The 17017-nt window shown below is 38.3% G+C and overlaps 1 protein-coding gene across 1 annotated transcript; it reads right to left on the bottom strand.

The window, feature by feature from the left end:
- Nucleotides 1-5825: 5825 nt before the first annotated feature.
- On the bottom strand, nucleotides 5826-9709 carry LOC131697967 (bone morphogenetic protein 2-A-like). The gene is made up of 2 exons (XM_058990166.1): nucleotides 7374-9709; nucleotides 5826-6689 (listed from the first exon to the last, which is right to left on the bottom strand). The coding sequence occupies exons 1-2, from the start codon at nucleotides 7663-7665 to the stop codon at nucleotides 5920-5922; spliced, it is 1062 nt and encodes a 353-aa protein (XP_058846149.1). The 5' UTR covers nucleotides 7666-9709; the 3' UTR covers nucleotides 5826-5919.
- Nucleotides 9710-17017: the final 7308 nt, after the last annotated feature.

Here is a 17017-nt window from a genome sequence, read left to right as displayed (position 1 = left end):
AAAGTCCAACACAATGCTCAGATATATAGTGAAAAGTGTTGAATTTAAATCAAGGTAGGTAATGTTAAAACTTTACAATGCATTAGTAAGACCTCATCTAGAATATTGTGTCCAGCGACCAGAATTATTCCAGGTTTAAAAGGCATGTCATATGCAGACAGGCTAAAAAGAATTGAATAAATTCAATTGCGATCTGATTCAAGCATTCAAAATTCTAAAAGGTAATGACAATGTCGACCCAAGGGACTTTTTCGACCTGAAAAAAGAAACAAGGACCAGGCGTCACAAATGGAGATTAGATAAAGGGGCATTCAGAACAGAAAATAGGAGGCACTTTTTTATACAGAGAATTGTGGGAGTCTGGAACCAACTCCCCAGTAATGTTGTTGAAGCTGACAACCTGGGATCCTTCAACAAGCTGCTTGATGAGATTCTGGGATCAATAAGATACTAACAACCAAACAAGCAAGATGGGCCGAATGGCCTCCTCTCGTTTGTAACCTTTCTTATGTTCTTATGTTCTAATAAATAACAAGGTCATTTCACAGTATCATGAAGAATAACCAAGGCTGCTGTCTCACTTTGACTTATCTGTATAGTTCAATTATGAGACAAGTGAAGTGTATTTAGGGACAGCGTGTTTTGTTGGGGGTGACTAGATTATGTCAAATTTATTATTATTATTATTATTTGTTTATTTAGCAGACGCCTTTATCCAAGGCGACTTACAGAGACTAGGGTGTGTGAACTATGCATCAGCTGCAGAGTCACTTACAACTACGTCTCACCCGAAAGACGGAGGAAAAGGAGGTTAAGTGATTTGCTCAGGGTCACACAATGAGTCAGTGGCTGAGGTGGGATTTGAACCAGGGACCTCCTGGGTATAAGTCCTTTTCTTTAACCACTGGACCACACAGCCTCCACAAATTAAATAGATATGCCAGAATTAGAAGTCTTCTGTGTCAGTGTTTCCCAATCTCAGGTCCCTCTTGGGGGGCCACAGCACTAATATATATTTTTTGTTGGTATAAGTAATTCTTTTTAATAAAAGTACACATTTTATCAAACAGAATGCACTTTTACATTTCTTGAAAATAAACTTTCTAAACTGTAGTGAAAGGAAAACAGTTTTATAGACAAACAAACAACCCAAGCAAGTATGCATTGTTTCCGGACACCATCTTCCCACTCTTGTCATTGGTAATCTATTTTTAGTCAATACATACAGAAATTTAACAGGCCAGGTTAGCTCTGCAAGAGATTACAATAATGCCTTTTGACACAGAGTGTAACAGACCACATCTGCTATTGCTTTAACCATATTATCATCTGAATTGGCATGCCAATTATTAAATACAGAGTTTTTGTTTGCATTTTTTTTCTTACAAAATAAAATACCCTTTCATAAGATGTACCCATGGATTTATTCTGCAAGAGCAACCTCCCATGCGAATGTGTTCTGTGTGCTCAGGATACATCACTGCTGTGTGCTGCAATGTAGGATTGTACCACTCATACTGCAACAGTCAAAGCAGTAGAATAGCTTTGTTTTTCTTTTCTTTTTTTAACACAAATTACATCAACCATGAATGATTAAACCAGAATAATGCTTTTATCGTTTGGTGAATTCAGCATCATACAATATATATATATATATATATATATATATATATATATATATATATACACACACACACACACACACACACACAAACACACAAGCACACGCGCACACACACACACACACACACACACAGAGTAAGACAGCTCTTCTAACAAGCATGAGGTCCACAAAAAATAATACATCAGCAACATGCTGATCATTTTTCAGACTTTAGATTTTCCAGTTCTGATTTCCTAGAAGAGAGAGCTGTTTTGTTTTTATTTGGGGTGAGTTCTACAGTCCTCAAAATAAAATATTTGTTTGAGAACTAAATATTCACTACTGTACTCAAACTAAACGCTCGTGTTTTTAAAATGTTTTTAATTGTTTTTTTTTTAAAATTCAGACTCCTAATTCAACATAATTTTAAACAAATATAAACTTAAATAAATAGGTTTAGTATAATAACCCACCATACAGTAATTAATACATGTGTTTACATTAATATTATTTACATCATCTACCATGAAAACCTCTTAATAGAATGCTTGAATGAATCCTGTTGCTAATCAACCAGTTTATGTAATCAAAATGAAGGTATACAAACACAGTAAGAGGTTTTCACTGTATTGTTTTTCATTTTAATAATTGTGTTTCAGCTGTGGGGCCACCTGCAAGGCCACATTTAATCCACAGGCTACCCACTGAGTATTAGGTATCTACTTAGAAATGAGGAGCAACAGGACTATAGTGTTAGTCTGAATTACACACATGTTGCACATCTATAGTCTGGCAAGAGAGATTTCTGGCATGCCTGCCATAACTTCCAGTATGTAGGAAGTAGGTAGTAACAGAGAACCTCAAGTATAATAGATGTAGTTTAATTTCTATTCCAATTTTGTTTTTGTCCTTTATGACCCATTTGAACAATTTGGGCTGTATTTCTTTGGTATCAGTGAATATTTTATAACTTGATTTTCTGTTTGTAAATAGCTGTAAAACACCATAGCAATACATTGTAATGTTTGTACAACATTTAAGAAAACATTAGCTTGTTCATCTACAACAGTAGCAATTACGACATTTTAAAGTACAGACTCTGCAGTAAATTAGATTTTAGGCCCAAAGTGCAAGGTTGAACAATTAGCATGTGGGAATGTATTGTAGCGGAGAAGATTGGACGCTGCCCTGCCAGGTTACTTTCAGTCCGATGAGCTGCTGCAGGAGAGCGGCGCTGCCTCACCTCACTGCAGTTCCAAGCAGCGGGGCGGTCTTCGGAGGCGTCTTGGAGGAGTCCGGTGATTGGCTCTCATCGGTATGCAAATCAGTCGCCTCAACAGAGCACCAATCGGGCGGGGTTTGGGAATCTATTTAAAGCAGCCTGCGAGCTAGTTCGGCAGACTGTCTTCTACAATCACTATTAAAAAGAGGTTCCATTTACTCTGCTACTAGAGGTATTCCATCCATTTACCTAGCACGCCACAGTATTTTTTCCCCAATTTTCCATATAGATGCATGTAAGGGTCTACGTTTCTGCTTAATTTCTTAAATGTTTAGGTCAGAGCGGCCAGAATCAGCTTGCATTATATTTAACTTCATACTCTCATTGTCCTTGATCTTCTGCAGAAGCCTATTTTTCTGGTAAAAAGTCGAAAGCTACTTAAAAAATATATAGTGTTATACACCCCCACGTGTTGCTACAACTGTTTAAATAACGTATCTGTAATTTCTCTTTTCACTGTTAACTTCCTGACAACTTTTTCCACTTATAAGTTAAAAGTTTGTTTCCAAGCTCTTTTCAAAAGCTCTTTTATAGTACCCTGGGGTTTGACACCTGTCCTCTAAATCACTGCAAAAAAAACCAACCAAAAAACATATTAACAAGTGTTCTGGCTTTTCTGTTCTGTACCACATCATGGATCATTGTTGCTGTGTTACCTGTTTGACTATGTGGACAATAACCCTTAAACTATCAATGCACTAGAGCAGCCATTTTGAAAACAGCTTTGAAACAGTTATAAATGTAAAAAGTTGTCAGGATGTTAACAATGAAAATCAAAATTACAGGTATGTTATTTAAACAGTTGTACCAGCACCTGGGGACGTGGAACACTATATTTTTTGGAACCCCACTACTTACCATTTAAGTGCCATTTGACTTTCGTTTCAAACATGTAAAACCAAAACAACATGCATTCAACATCATATCACTATCGTCAACGATAGCCTGTTCCGGAAAATGCCAAATACGGTTGCAACATTATATTAACAGGTGCATTTTTAAAAATAATTGTCTAATGCTATTGTTATGATCATATTTGAAACTGTAACAATGTTATTAATGTGTCTAAAGTAAAAATGAAACTTATCATTCACTTTTGAATTACCTCGTTCCTTTCAAATCTTATTTTACTCTTCATGGTAGGTGATCTATTACTTTTTTTGCTGGATTAACCTCTTGTGATTTAATAGATTGTATTTTACGTTTATGTATCCAAGAATCACATTTCGACATTTATTATTATTATTATTATTATTATTATTATTATTATTATTATTACACACCCCCATGCAGTGCTTGACGGCCAGTCCTGTTAAATGCTCATTTTGTCCTGAGGCACCCAGGTTTATACAATGCATTTGTATGATGAATGTTCTCATTCGTAGTGGAATAATAATATAGTATTTATATTGAATTACGTTTTTTACAATATGTTTAGGTCACATTGATAGTAATCGGTATCATAGGAAGTATGCAAAGCTGCCTAGTGACAATGCAGTAGGCTATTTATTCATTTGTTCCTGCGTACTGTTAATGTGCATATATATTTAAACAACACATTTCTTTTTACTATTAGCCAACATTTTAAAAATAGGTTGTCGGAATACATTTCACTCCTCGGCTTGATACGGGATTATGAGGACCTTCTGAATGTGCCTCCACTGGTTAAACAGTCTACAAGCGAGAATTCATATAGAGTTGAGAGTATTGCTACCTTGACATTTCTTTCAGTAGCATAGTTCACTTCTGGATTTGTCTTTGTAGGTTTCACATTTCCTCAAAAACACAGCACGGGTGACTACTGATGACTGCTGCCAAAGTGTCACCCAGCAGGATTCAAATCCAGCAAGAGGCCCCTAGGGTCTTTAAACTGCAGAGTTGTCTAAACTGTTAGCAGTCACCTGGCTCCAGGCCTTTAGTCTTACAGGGCCTGGATTTGGTCTTGGTATTTTTAATAAAGGTGTCTAGGGTGCAGTGCATTCTCGTACCCTTGTGTGGAGGGTTATAGCTATTTATTTTATTTCCAGTGGAATTAACACCTTTTTGTAATTCACAAGATTTTATCATTTTAATTAAAAACCTGTACGTTTTTCAGTATTTGAAAAGACTCCTTTTTATTTCACTCGGTGAATGCATCACACAAAGCAGACATCCTGCTGTCTAAACTAAGTTATATTGTTAGTTCATAATACAGTGCACTGTATTGTTTTGAACTTAAAACTAGACAAGACACCCAATCTTATTTACTTCTGACAGGTGTCTTTTTACTTATTTATGCACCTGACACGTGTCTTTCTTACTTCATTATATAAGTTGACTCTCTCTGCCATTCAGTTTCATTGGGCTACCAGATCCTGTTATCCTGCAGTAAAAAGGCATGGTACAGTTTGGAGAAACACATGAAGAGCCCACTGATAGTACAAACTAAGAGTGGACCTTCACTCTTTTGCATTAAAAAACAGGGCTTTAAACAAGAAAAGAGCAGTGCATTTGCCATATAACTACAGGATGCATGAAGTTTACCTGAAGACAACAGTCTCCCTCTCTAATATGACATAACATCCCTGATTTTGTCCTGGTTTATATTCACTCAGAAGACTGTTATCTCCTTGTGTGCTTGATGTGACCTGTAATTATCCATAGAGATCAAAATTGGTCAGCAAAATAAACAGTGTCAGACAAGCTGTGTACATATGTTGTGCAGATTCACAATGTCAACATAAAAACTGTACTGTATTCAAAAAAAAAAAAAAAACACCACTTACAGCAGACCCTCATGACATGGAATGCAAAAAAGAGATTTACTTACTCAAGTCCCTTTTACCACAAGCAGGCCCCTGACTTTTTTTTTTTACTTGTAAAAGTCTCACTTTGTAAAGTCTATGGTGTAAATAGTTGAGATTTTTTTTTCTTTTACTTTTTCTTTTATTTAAAATATATATTTTCATTTCACAAAAAATACAAATAAATACAATGGTACCTTAAAATAAATATTCAAATACTGTACACAGATAAAAAAAAAAGGTAGGCATAATCAAGAGCAGTGACATTTGGATGCAATCATACCATCCAGTGCAGAGATTGTTAGCTTGCCCTCTGTGTTAATGTGCATGACTGTTAAAGGTACATAATCAGCAGGGACACAGCAAGGTTCGGGAATGTGGCCGTGAGAGAGGTGATGCATCTTGGACTTGATCTCTGTGTACGCATTGGCGTTTTTGTATTTAGGCGGGCACGTGCCATCGCAGTAGAAGGCATCGTAAACTTTAGGGACTTTGATCCAATCCGCCCAGCCAATCTCCTCAAAAGACACTTGCATAGATTTCCTGCAGCAGCGCTTCTCATTCTTATGGCAGTCTTCAGAGGGGCTGTCCCTCCGAGTCCTTCTCTTTTTTAAAAACTGATATCCTTCTATTTCTAATTCCGCCCCAACACCAGCCTCTTGATTGTGGTTTATGACATCATGGGAAAACTCCAGCTCAAGGCCATAGTTGTCTTGCGGGTGTGCTAGCCAATGTTTAACGGATTTCTCGATGTTAAAAATGTCTGGCTGCCCGGCTTCTTGTGCACTTATGAGTCCTGAAGCCACCATCAAGCGTTTGGATTCCCTGGGACTCAGCACCTGGTAGATTGTGATTCGTTGCACTGTCTCAGACCCTTTGCTGTGTCTTGGACCCAAGAAAAGTTTAAGCTCTGCTCTTTTGACTTCGACTTCTTTATATCTGCATGCATTCAGGTCGAAAAGTAGCTGCTTGTTTGTTTTCTTTTTGCTGTTTTTCTCATTGTCCTTTTCAAAAAACTTTCCTACACAAAAACAACAGCAATGAATAGAATGTATTGATATAATAATAAAAGTTTAGGACTTCTGCTTAACTCTAGGTAACACCAGTTGCATCCAGTTCAGAGGAAACTGATAACATTCTTAGTGGCGCACAGGTATGCTTTATACTATTTGCTGCTAAGTAATATTTTTACTTTTCAACAAGTGATTTTATTACCTTTTATAGGCTAAGAACACAGCAATTTTAAAGTATATTCACAAGAAAAGAAATTGACCTGTTTTCCCGATTGATTGCATGAATGGGACATGAGATAAACAGACAATATAACAGTTGAATGTGACCTACAGTGGTCTATTTTAATGATCTAAACAGTGGTGGATCTAATTACTGCTACTCTTTAAATCTATATTAATCCATTTGGGATTGGATCTACTGTACTTATTAACATTCCGACACACAATAAAAATAGTCAAACGAGGTTTGTGAAAAAATCGGGTTTATAAATTTCGGACAGTGGTTTAAGGAATCCACCACTGTTTAATTCATTAAAATGGACTCCCTTAATTGTATTAATGGATACACCAGATAGCCCAAAAAATAATAATACTGGGTGGTCTGTAACAGCTTGTGTCATCAAACTATTTTTCAGACAGTTTACTTTCCCCTCTTAAAACCACACTATACAATGAAACAGTGAAATGCTTACCTTTAACATGGACCAACATGTTTGTCCCTCTGTTTTGGCTGCTGTCTCTCATCTTCCTGTTTTTTCCATCACATCCCACACGCTGGAGGTAAAGACTGTACACCTGTTCCTCCTCGCTCTGGGTAATGTTCAGATCCACCACAGGAGGTTTCTCTAGTCCAAGCTGCTGCAGAATACCTCTCTGGATCGCCTCGATTCTGTTCTCCCTCTCAGCTGCCCATTCCAGGCTGTCCTTTGGCTTCAGTTCACAGCAGGTGACACACAGAAGCAAAAAGTAGGAAAGGAGATACATGGTGCAGCCAATGAGCCAGCCCAGTCTCTGTGTGATACAGGTGCTACAATAGGAAGAGTAGTGTTGCCAAGGACTTTTATCCCTGTTATCCTCCTGGTCAGAGTGTCATTCAGAAAGTGGGTTTCAATGGAGTCCAAAGTTGAAAAGCCACACCTGCTGACTTCTGAAAACTGCAAATTTTATTTTCAGAGTTTTCACCAGATAACTGAGCCAAGAACATAGGTGAGTTTTTTTATATGTATTATATTTGGCCTGAACTCTGATATAAACTGGTCCATTGCACGTAGTAAACTACATCACCAAAGGCTTTAATTCATATCCTTATACACAACACGAACAAAAGGAAAAAAGGGGACGAATAACCTGTGAAATAATTAAAATATTGGTATTTCATATTATTATTTAATAGCCTTATTCTTATCTGTGGCAGTGTAAAAGCCCTGCTTGAGTAAATAGTGTGTGTGTGGGAATGTAAGGTTGGCAAGGATGCCAACAATCACAGGTATGGCATTCCCCAAGGCCAATTGGGGAGTGGTCACCTGTATAAATGGGAGCAGAACTCCTTTGTTTGTAGGAGGGAGTTTGGTGACCTGTGACCTGTGTTTGTAATTATAGTGAAGGTGAATGCCCAGCCTATGTTACGTGTATTTTGTTGAAACCTTTATTTTATCCCTCGTGCCTGTTTTGTTTGTTCCTGTTTTTGTGTTTAATAAATGTGCGCTTTACCGCTTAAACTGCAGCTTCTTGACCCCGAGCCTCCTTCCTGCTGGTAACACCTTGGGCCATGACGCTATCCTGTCACATAGTCTAATATTACCCAAATCTTTGGTAATGTTGTTTTATTATCCTATCTAAACAGAATGAGTCACCATGACTCATTTAAAAGTAAGTTGCCATGAATTCTGTTCTGATGCCCTCAAGAACATACAAATGTCTTCAGTATTCTATAGGATACTACGATACCCTATAAATGAGAATGCTCTTGCCTCCTTAACAACACGTTTTTTCACTTATTTGCCTTTTTCTTTATCTATAAAACATATTACAATTATGTTTTATGTGACGTTACAGAGTCCGGATCTATTCATAACAGTGTACAACAGCTATTTAGTATGTTTCCCTTTAGGATTTAGTGACAGCTTTTGTTTTGAATTCACACAAAAATCTATTTCTGTAAATATATTGTAAATAATAAAATAAACCTGATAACATTCTCTTCTATCAGTAGTAGTAAATCAGTTTCCAGATTTTGGCATATTAGGCCATTTCATCTTTTTATAACAATGATTAAGAGTTTAATCTTGTATGTCATTGAAGATTATCACAGCGATGCAATGCTACCTTGCAAACTCAATTGTAATGCTGCATTTCAAACATAAATGGACATTTACCTGCACACATACAGTACGTACACTACCTGGCCACTTCAGTAGAAAGTGCCGATTGGATTGGTCATCGGCGAGTTGCAGATTAGGTTGATCATATAAAGTGACATGTGATCGGTGAACGCTGAGCAGGTGCTACAGTCCCAAGGACAGTCATGTCATTAGGCTTCACTAAGACATTGGTCATCAGAGTGTACCAGGTCCTAATAAAGTGTCCAGGCAGTGTATGTTCCCCATACACTCACAGCAAACCTTTTTGGCTAAAATGTTGGTATTTTAAGAATTTAAAACTTAAATTCTAAAATCCAGATTTAGGTATAACCCTTGTATGTGCTTATGGTCTATTCTTTCATTCTGCTTACCAATAAAAACAGAAAATGGTACAGGAATGCATTAACCATTCTCCACTTATCACATCACTTGAAAATGCATTTACTGGAGAGCCGTCTGAGTTTCTGTTGAATGTTACAAACAAACATCACAACAACATGCACACAATTTCCAGTCAAATTGTTGCAATGCCACTTAAAGTAATAGCGCTCTCTCCTGGATTTTATTTAAACTGAAAACAGGAACGTTTACGCAGCACATTATGTTTACTGTATATGGGATAATGTGATTAAAGTTTAGAGTGGAATGAAAATATAAAGAGGGTACTTCGCTATTGTTAAGTTTTCTCAATTTTGCATCGTCTTAGTAGAGAAATCACAGTAATGGTATTTACCTCATAAAATGCCTTCCAACCAGTGGCGGAGGAAGAGGAAGATGGGCCCCACTGCAGGTCCTTATTGTGGGCCCCCCTCCCCAAACATTAATTTAACCCTTATTTATAAACATCAAACGTACCAAATCAAGTGTTCAACTATATTTAATTGTCAGAATGTTAGCATGTATGAAACAGTATGTAATAAGAATGTTTTCTACTCACCTACTTTATTTTATTTTGCGTACATCTTTACACCCCAACACGACACTATTTTTTAATCATAAACTAACAGGTTTAATCACTAACCCTACCAGGATTCCCCAGTTCTTCGATCACATAAATTATTACAGAATTCACAATTCTGCACAGACATTTGCAGAAATTGTCAAACATAGGAAACCGTTTTTTTTTATTATTATTATTTTTACATCAGAAATACAGGCATGTTGATTTGCTGTAGTTTATTTTGGTGCCCGCGCACCCAACAGCTTCCGTCTAAACTACAGGATGAATCGTGCACACAGAATATAACTGCAAATGTTTGTGCTGAATAGTAGCCCAAAACCTTCCATGAAGACGCGCTTCGTACCCGCCTCCGGGGTAAAAAAGTTAGGATAATTAAGACAATAGCGATACCTGTTGAAATGAGGGCGGATACAATCTGAATTACTGGCACTGCACACAATGACAGCTACAGTTTTTTAGTATATATAATGATTTCCATTACACGAGAGTAGATGTTAAAACTTCATGCTGATTTGAACTCGGCTCTCGCCAAGATAAGCACCAACTAAGACGTAGCTTTACAGTAAACTAATGTGATCCATATGCGTCTCCATCCATTTACGTTTCCATCCATATGATGATGTAGATATCCTTCTGTCTGGTGTTAATGGCTGAAGTGTAATGCTGGCTCCAGGGATCAGCTTATTTTGCCTCCCTGGCGCATCAGCACACACAACGGCTGCGATGCTGGCTCCGGGGATCAACCAAAGTGCGGCCTCCCCAGCGCATCAGCATGACAACCGTCTGGATTGAGCTAAGTAGGGTACATCTCTGGGGTTTTCAAGTGGGCACCTTCCATCCTCAGTGTTTCGTCGACTAGCCCACGACACCTCAAGAGGGCTCGACGGTGATTCTGGCGTCCCAGCATCACCCCCCTCCGTCCCCCACTCAACTCAGCCCAGCTTACTTACCTGTCCCCAGCCAGAATCTTTCCGTCTCAACCACAGCCAGTTGCTGCTCCTCTCTGCTGCTTCAGATAAGTTCTTCACTGTGCGACGCAACTCTTGGCCACTGAATCCGACGTCTCTGAGAAACCGGGTTGTAGAGTGTGCCACAAATCCTCGACAACCCACTTCCACTGGGTAAACCCGAACTCTCCATCCTCGCTGTTCCGCTTCAGTGGCTAGTTGAGCATACCGCAGTTTCTTCCTCTCATACGCCTCATCTACAGCGTCCTCCCATGGCACTGTTAACTCTACCAGGTGAACAAGGCGTGCTGATCCAGACCACAAGACAATATCTGGTCGAAGGTTAGTGGTGGCAATCTCAGGTGGAAAAATAAGCCGTTGACCAACATCTGCCAGCATATTCCAGTCTCTAGCAGCTTCCAGTTGTCCTGGGCGAGGATTGGTTTTAACACCTTTTCTTGGTGGTTGCTCTCCTGGGCGGAGGAATGTTGTCTTTTGTGTGTAATGTTTTGATGGAACAGGTGGCAACTTATTGGTCATGTTACGCTTGTCTTCCAATGCTAAGGCCAAACATCGCAGCACCTGGTCATGGCGCCAAGTAAACCGTCCTTGGCTAAGAGCCACCTTACATCCTGTCAAAATGTGCCTTAATGTTGCAGGTGATGAACACAAAGGACATGAGGGATCCTCTCCTACCCAGAGGTTTAGGTTCTGTGGTGATGGGAGAACATCATATGTTGACCTGATGAGGAAACTGATCCTGCTCTGTTCCATTGACCATAGGTCTTGCCAGCCAATCTTGCGTTGTTCCACACTCTCCCATCTCATCCATTCTCCCTGTTTGGCCTGGGAAATGGCCTTTATACACCTCATCCTCTCCTCCTGCTTTTGCACCTCGTTGACTACCAGCTTCCTCCTTTGAGCTGGGGCCGCCTTGTGCCATGTAGGAGGAGTTGAACTAAAACCAAGACCCCCTCTTCCATGCTGAACTTGCCCCATGATATCACCAATTCGAAGGGCAGCCTTTGCATCTTCCACAGCTTTCTTTGCCGCCCACTTTCTTCCAGTTTTCAACACAGGTGCTGCCTCCCTTACACATTTATCGCGTGACTCTACTAATGTCATTTCCAGTCTGACCTTGGCGCACTTAAACTCCTCGGTTAGAGCAGAGACTGGTAGCTGCAGTATTCCTTTACCATAAAGTCCCACTCTGCTGAGGCAGCGTGGAACTCCCAACCATTTCCTGATGTATGAACTGATTAAAGCTTCCAGCTTCTCTACTGTTGTCAAAGAAACCTCGTACACAGTCAGTGGCCACAGCAACCTCGGCAGTAGACCAAACTGAAAGCACCAGAGTTTTAGTTTACCTGGTAGAGCGCAGCTGTCTATGCTCTTCAACCCTTCCACTGCTTGTTGTCTAACTTCTCCCACACGAACTGTGTCCTTTAGATCCCCGTCGTACCATCTCCCAAGACTCTTCACTGGCTTCTCAGACACTGTTGGTATTGCCTCACCATTAATGAAGAATGTTTTATCTACTACTTTGCCTTTAATTATAGAGATGCTCCTTGATTTAGTGGGCTTGAATTGCATTCGTGCCCATTCAATGTTATTGGTTAATTTGCCCAATAATCGATTAGTGCAGGCTACTGTTGTAGTCATGGTTGTCATGTCATCCATGTATGCTCGAATTGGTGGTAGTCGCATTCCAGAAGCCAAGCGCTCTCCTCCTACTACCCATTTTGATGCCCTAATGATTACTTCCATTGCCATGGTAAAAGCCAGTGGAGAAATGGTGCATCCTGCCATTATTCCAACCTCTAGGCATTGCCATGTAGTGCTAAATTCTGAAGTTGAAAAACTGAATTGCAAATCTCCAAAATAGGCTTTCACTAAATTTGTTATTGTCATCGGTACACTGAAAAAATCAAATGCTGCCCAAAGTAGTTCATGTGGCACTGAACCATATGCATTAGCCAAATCCAGGAATGTCACATGGAGCTCCTTCCTCTCCTTTTTATCTGATTGAATTTGTTGCCAGATCACATTGATGTGTTCTAAGCAACCTGGGAAACCTGGAATGCCCGCTTTTTGTATTGAAGTGTCAATGAAGCAGTTCTTTAATAGGTAAGCTGACAATCTCTGAGCAATAATGCTGAAGAAAATCTTGCCTTCTACGTTTAATAGGGAAATGGGACGAAACTGACTGATGCTTGTAGAATCTTTTTCTTTAGGTATAAAGACTCCACCTGCTCGGCGCCATGCTCTTGGTACAACCTGTTTTTCCCATGCCACTTTCATCAATTTCCACAGAATTCGTAGAACTCCTGAAGCACTCTTGTACACTCTGTACGGAACTCCATTAGGCCCTGGAGATGATGAAGCCCTTGCTTTTTTCACAGCTTGCTCTATTATATATATATATATATATATATATATATATATATATACATACACACTAGCAGTTTGCTGCCAAGATTGTGTACAGGCATATTGATGTGTCAATATCTGAACACAAGGTTTCATAGGCAAATAGCGGGTGTAGCTTGGTTTTGAATGGTCAACAAAGATTTGGCATGATGATACTGTATATCTATAAACTTTCATTCATAATCATGACTTTTGAACCCTAATTATATAATCAGGAATCAATATACATGATTTGTTTAAGCTTCAAAATCATCCTATTTGATTTTAAGAAAACAACTAATTAAATATCACTAGATATAGAACTGTTAAACATTGTTAATCCAAAATTATCCTGATTTGATTTATGTAACAAGGTGTCCCTTATATACAAATCTATTTACATTGCCCATTCAAGTATTGGCTTAGAGCTCCTGTGCCTTTCTTTAGCTAGTTATTGGAACCTGTGGAAGGACATCCAACAGTCAGGTAGGCTAAACAGGAAACCCTGGAAAAAGACAATAAAGTCAAGGGCTTCTGCGATTTTTTATTGTTTGCCGACACAAAATAAACAAACAGGTAATGTCCTTCAGGTTTTTAAATGGGAGGCACAGTCTTTTCTGACCCAATCAGGGTCCATGTTTCCTTCACCCCAGCTACTTGGTTGGAATGGAGTGAACCAGGCAGACAATTTACATTCATGAATATTTTTCACTTTGGAAGCTTAATATCAAAGTTAATGAAGACCTCAGACGACTTCATTTCCTTTTGGAGGACCTGCAGCTTGGATCAACGTTATATTTATGCAACAACTCCGTTGCTGATAATACATGTAGTACTTGCTTTCTGATTGCTTCTGTTGATCCGTTTTAATAATGATTTGTATGACTGGCTTGACCAAGTCTCCTGTGACTTTTTTTTTTCTAAAGGGTCTATTCTCATGAAGATAGAATATATTACAGACAGGTCATTGTGTTTCATTGAAGGTGAGCATGAACCAATACAATGCATCAATATGTTGAAGAGCTTGTAATTCTATGAAAAATGGAGGGGTATCCCGAGTGTCCAGCTGCTTCCGATGCAGACATATTTCAATATAGAAAATGGTTACATTCTTCTTGATGTTCACCAGAGTTCTAATCTACTCTGTTTTGATGTTTGCCTGCATTTTATTCTACAAATCTCTCAGCGTATTCTGCATCCAAATGTAGCATAACAGTAAACAGCCTTTATGATTCTGATCTTAATGACAGGATTCCCTACACTGTACCAAATAGCCCCAAAAACTGTCAGTACACACGTTTTCAATTTAAACAATGGGAGGAAACTGAGAAGTACATTTATTGTCTGCACTATTTTGTTTCCTTAATTTATAATGCGGTACAAAATTTATTCTAGGATTCTAATTTTGCAGAAAAAGTTATTTTACTATTCTATGGAATGTGTTCTTACAGTATATCACATATAGTATAAGCCACAGATATTATATATGTATAAGCCACACAAGACACATTGGCTGATTTTGTTGTTATAAGAGTTAGACTGAAACGGGACTGTTATTATTTTGAGGTAAGCCTGCGGATTATAAATAAGCAATACACGCCGCTGTATTGCTTCATTAACATTGTTATTGTTTACTGCTGTTAGCCATCAGGCATTGGATTATACAATTATGATCACCTGCACACTGTTAACCACTTTGCCACATGCACTTTCTAACAGATATGCATATGTTCTATACATTCCTGGCATTCCTCATATTTTATGACAGTGCATCATCAATAGCTAAATTAGTTTGTGTAGAATTCAGGTTCAGTGATCCAGCGTAGGTCCTGTGTTTCGCATTGGCAGCTTAAGAGGTACAACGTTTTCAGGGATTCTACTGCAGGATTGGATTTCTGGTACAAAATAACAGCGGTTAAATTCTGTCAAACGTTTTCATGATTGTTATAAGATACTATTTTTATTATATGCATTTTACGTGTCTATTTGTTTCTCAACTGGAAATTGAGAATTACTTTTTCATTGTATAACTGTTTAACTGTCAAATCTAGTGTTTTTTTTATTGCATTTCTCATACAGTACAGTATACAGTATATGCAATAACAATTCAATACAGATGCAGTCCTGTCGTATAGGAATCATTTGCACTCTGTTAAGTAATATTATTATGTCACTCTCAAACACAATAACCTGATCTTTTTTTATCAGTTTCACACAGTATCAAGTCATAAAATAAGGTAATTCATGTTGTTGTAAGATCCATAAACAGTACCCCAGTTTCTTATATTGTTATAGACTGCCAATAAAGCCTATCCCTATGACAGCCTTGAAAGGGAGATAAGAGTCTCAAGGACAATACTTATCTTGGATGATTACTGTTTTCTGAGATAAATAAATACATAGGGACAGGATAACAAAATAGTAACACTACAGCCCACACTTTTAATTGTAAATTGTCCAATACATTACTGGATTATGTTATTTATTCTGCAGCATATAAAATTATAGACATCTCCAAGTTTCAAGTCAGCTTGGCAGCTTCACATCCTACTGATAGAGTTATGGCAAGTGATCCTTTTTTTTTATACCTGTATGTTATTTCACTTTTTTTTTTTTTTTTTTTTAAGGAGTCAATATTTTCCCACAGGGAATTCAAATCCAGTCCCTCAAACCTAGCCAATATTGTAGAGTACCTTGTATTTATCAAGAATAAAAGTTTTTCAACAGTTTTCTGCTTGAGAGCTTCCTAAATCTTCTTTAATACTTTAAACTGCAACACCTTCACAGTAGTCCATTAAACAAGCCATATATTCCCTTTTCATTAGACAAATGCCTTGCTTTAACAAGGATGTTTGTATTAAGTTTTTACAGATGGTCTTGACTTCAGTATAAGAGTCTATAGCCCCTTTCACACTGGCATGCTCTACCCGGATCGCGACCCAGTATCATGTGGTTTGGCTACGCAAGTTCAAACTGCTTTTTGAAGAAGCAGGGTCAACCTGGGTGACAGAAGCAAGTACACAATGTGTGCAGCAATGCCCAGGAAGCAGCAACGTTCACAAGTCCACCCTTTCATCTGTTCAGGCTTTCAAGATGGCGTGCTTGTTACAGACACTTCCATCCAACCTTGTCTGGATTGAATAGTCGGCCCAAATGTTGATTAGAGCAAATGTTTCTTCATCCCTGCTGCAATCTGTCTCAAGCAACAGAAATACTGTATGACTAAACAGAATAAAATGAAACCTTCACGCAGGCGTGGCTGTTTATTACTTCACCCATTTACGAACAGCCATCATTATTATTATTATTATTATTATTATTATTTATTTCTTAGCAGACGCCCTTATCCAGGGCGACTTACAATCGTAAGCAAATACATTTCAAGTGTTACAATACAAGTAATACAATAAGAGCAAGAATACAATAACTTTTGCTCAAGCAAGGTACAAGTGTGACAAACCACAATTCAATAATACAGCAGATAATAGTGATAGTTACATCAGGATATGATTAAATAGTGATAGTTACATCAGGATGTGATTAAATACAAAGTACTAAAGGTTAAACACTTGGCAGATTACAGTATTCTGAAGTACAGGATTAAATGCAGTAAAATAGGGGGCAGATAAGAGCAAAATAAAGCACATTTTGTCATGCAT

The sequence above is a fragment of the Acipenser ruthenus genome, chromosome 2 (genome assembly GCF_902713425.1).
Source record: "Acipenser ruthenus chromosome 2, fAciRut3.2 maternal haplotype, whole genome shotgun sequence".
NCBI classification, from domain to species: Eukaryota; Metazoa; Chordata; class Actinopteri; order Acipenseriformes; family Acipenseridae; genus Acipenser; species Acipenser ruthenus.
The sequence above is the reverse complement of the archived record's forward strand: the minus strand, read 5'-3'. Positions and strand labels throughout refer to the sequence as shown.

Excerpts from the sequence above, each read along its gene's own strand:
- LOC131697967 (XM_058990166.1), bottom strand. The coding sequence starts at position 7,665 with ATGTATCTCCTTTCCTACTTTTTGCTTCTGTGTGTCACCTGCTGTGAA. Across the intron at positions 6,690-7,373 it reads CATGTTGGTCCATGTTAAAG|GAAAGTTTTTTGAAAAGGAC; the intron begins GTAAGCATTTCA and ends GTTTTTGTGTAG.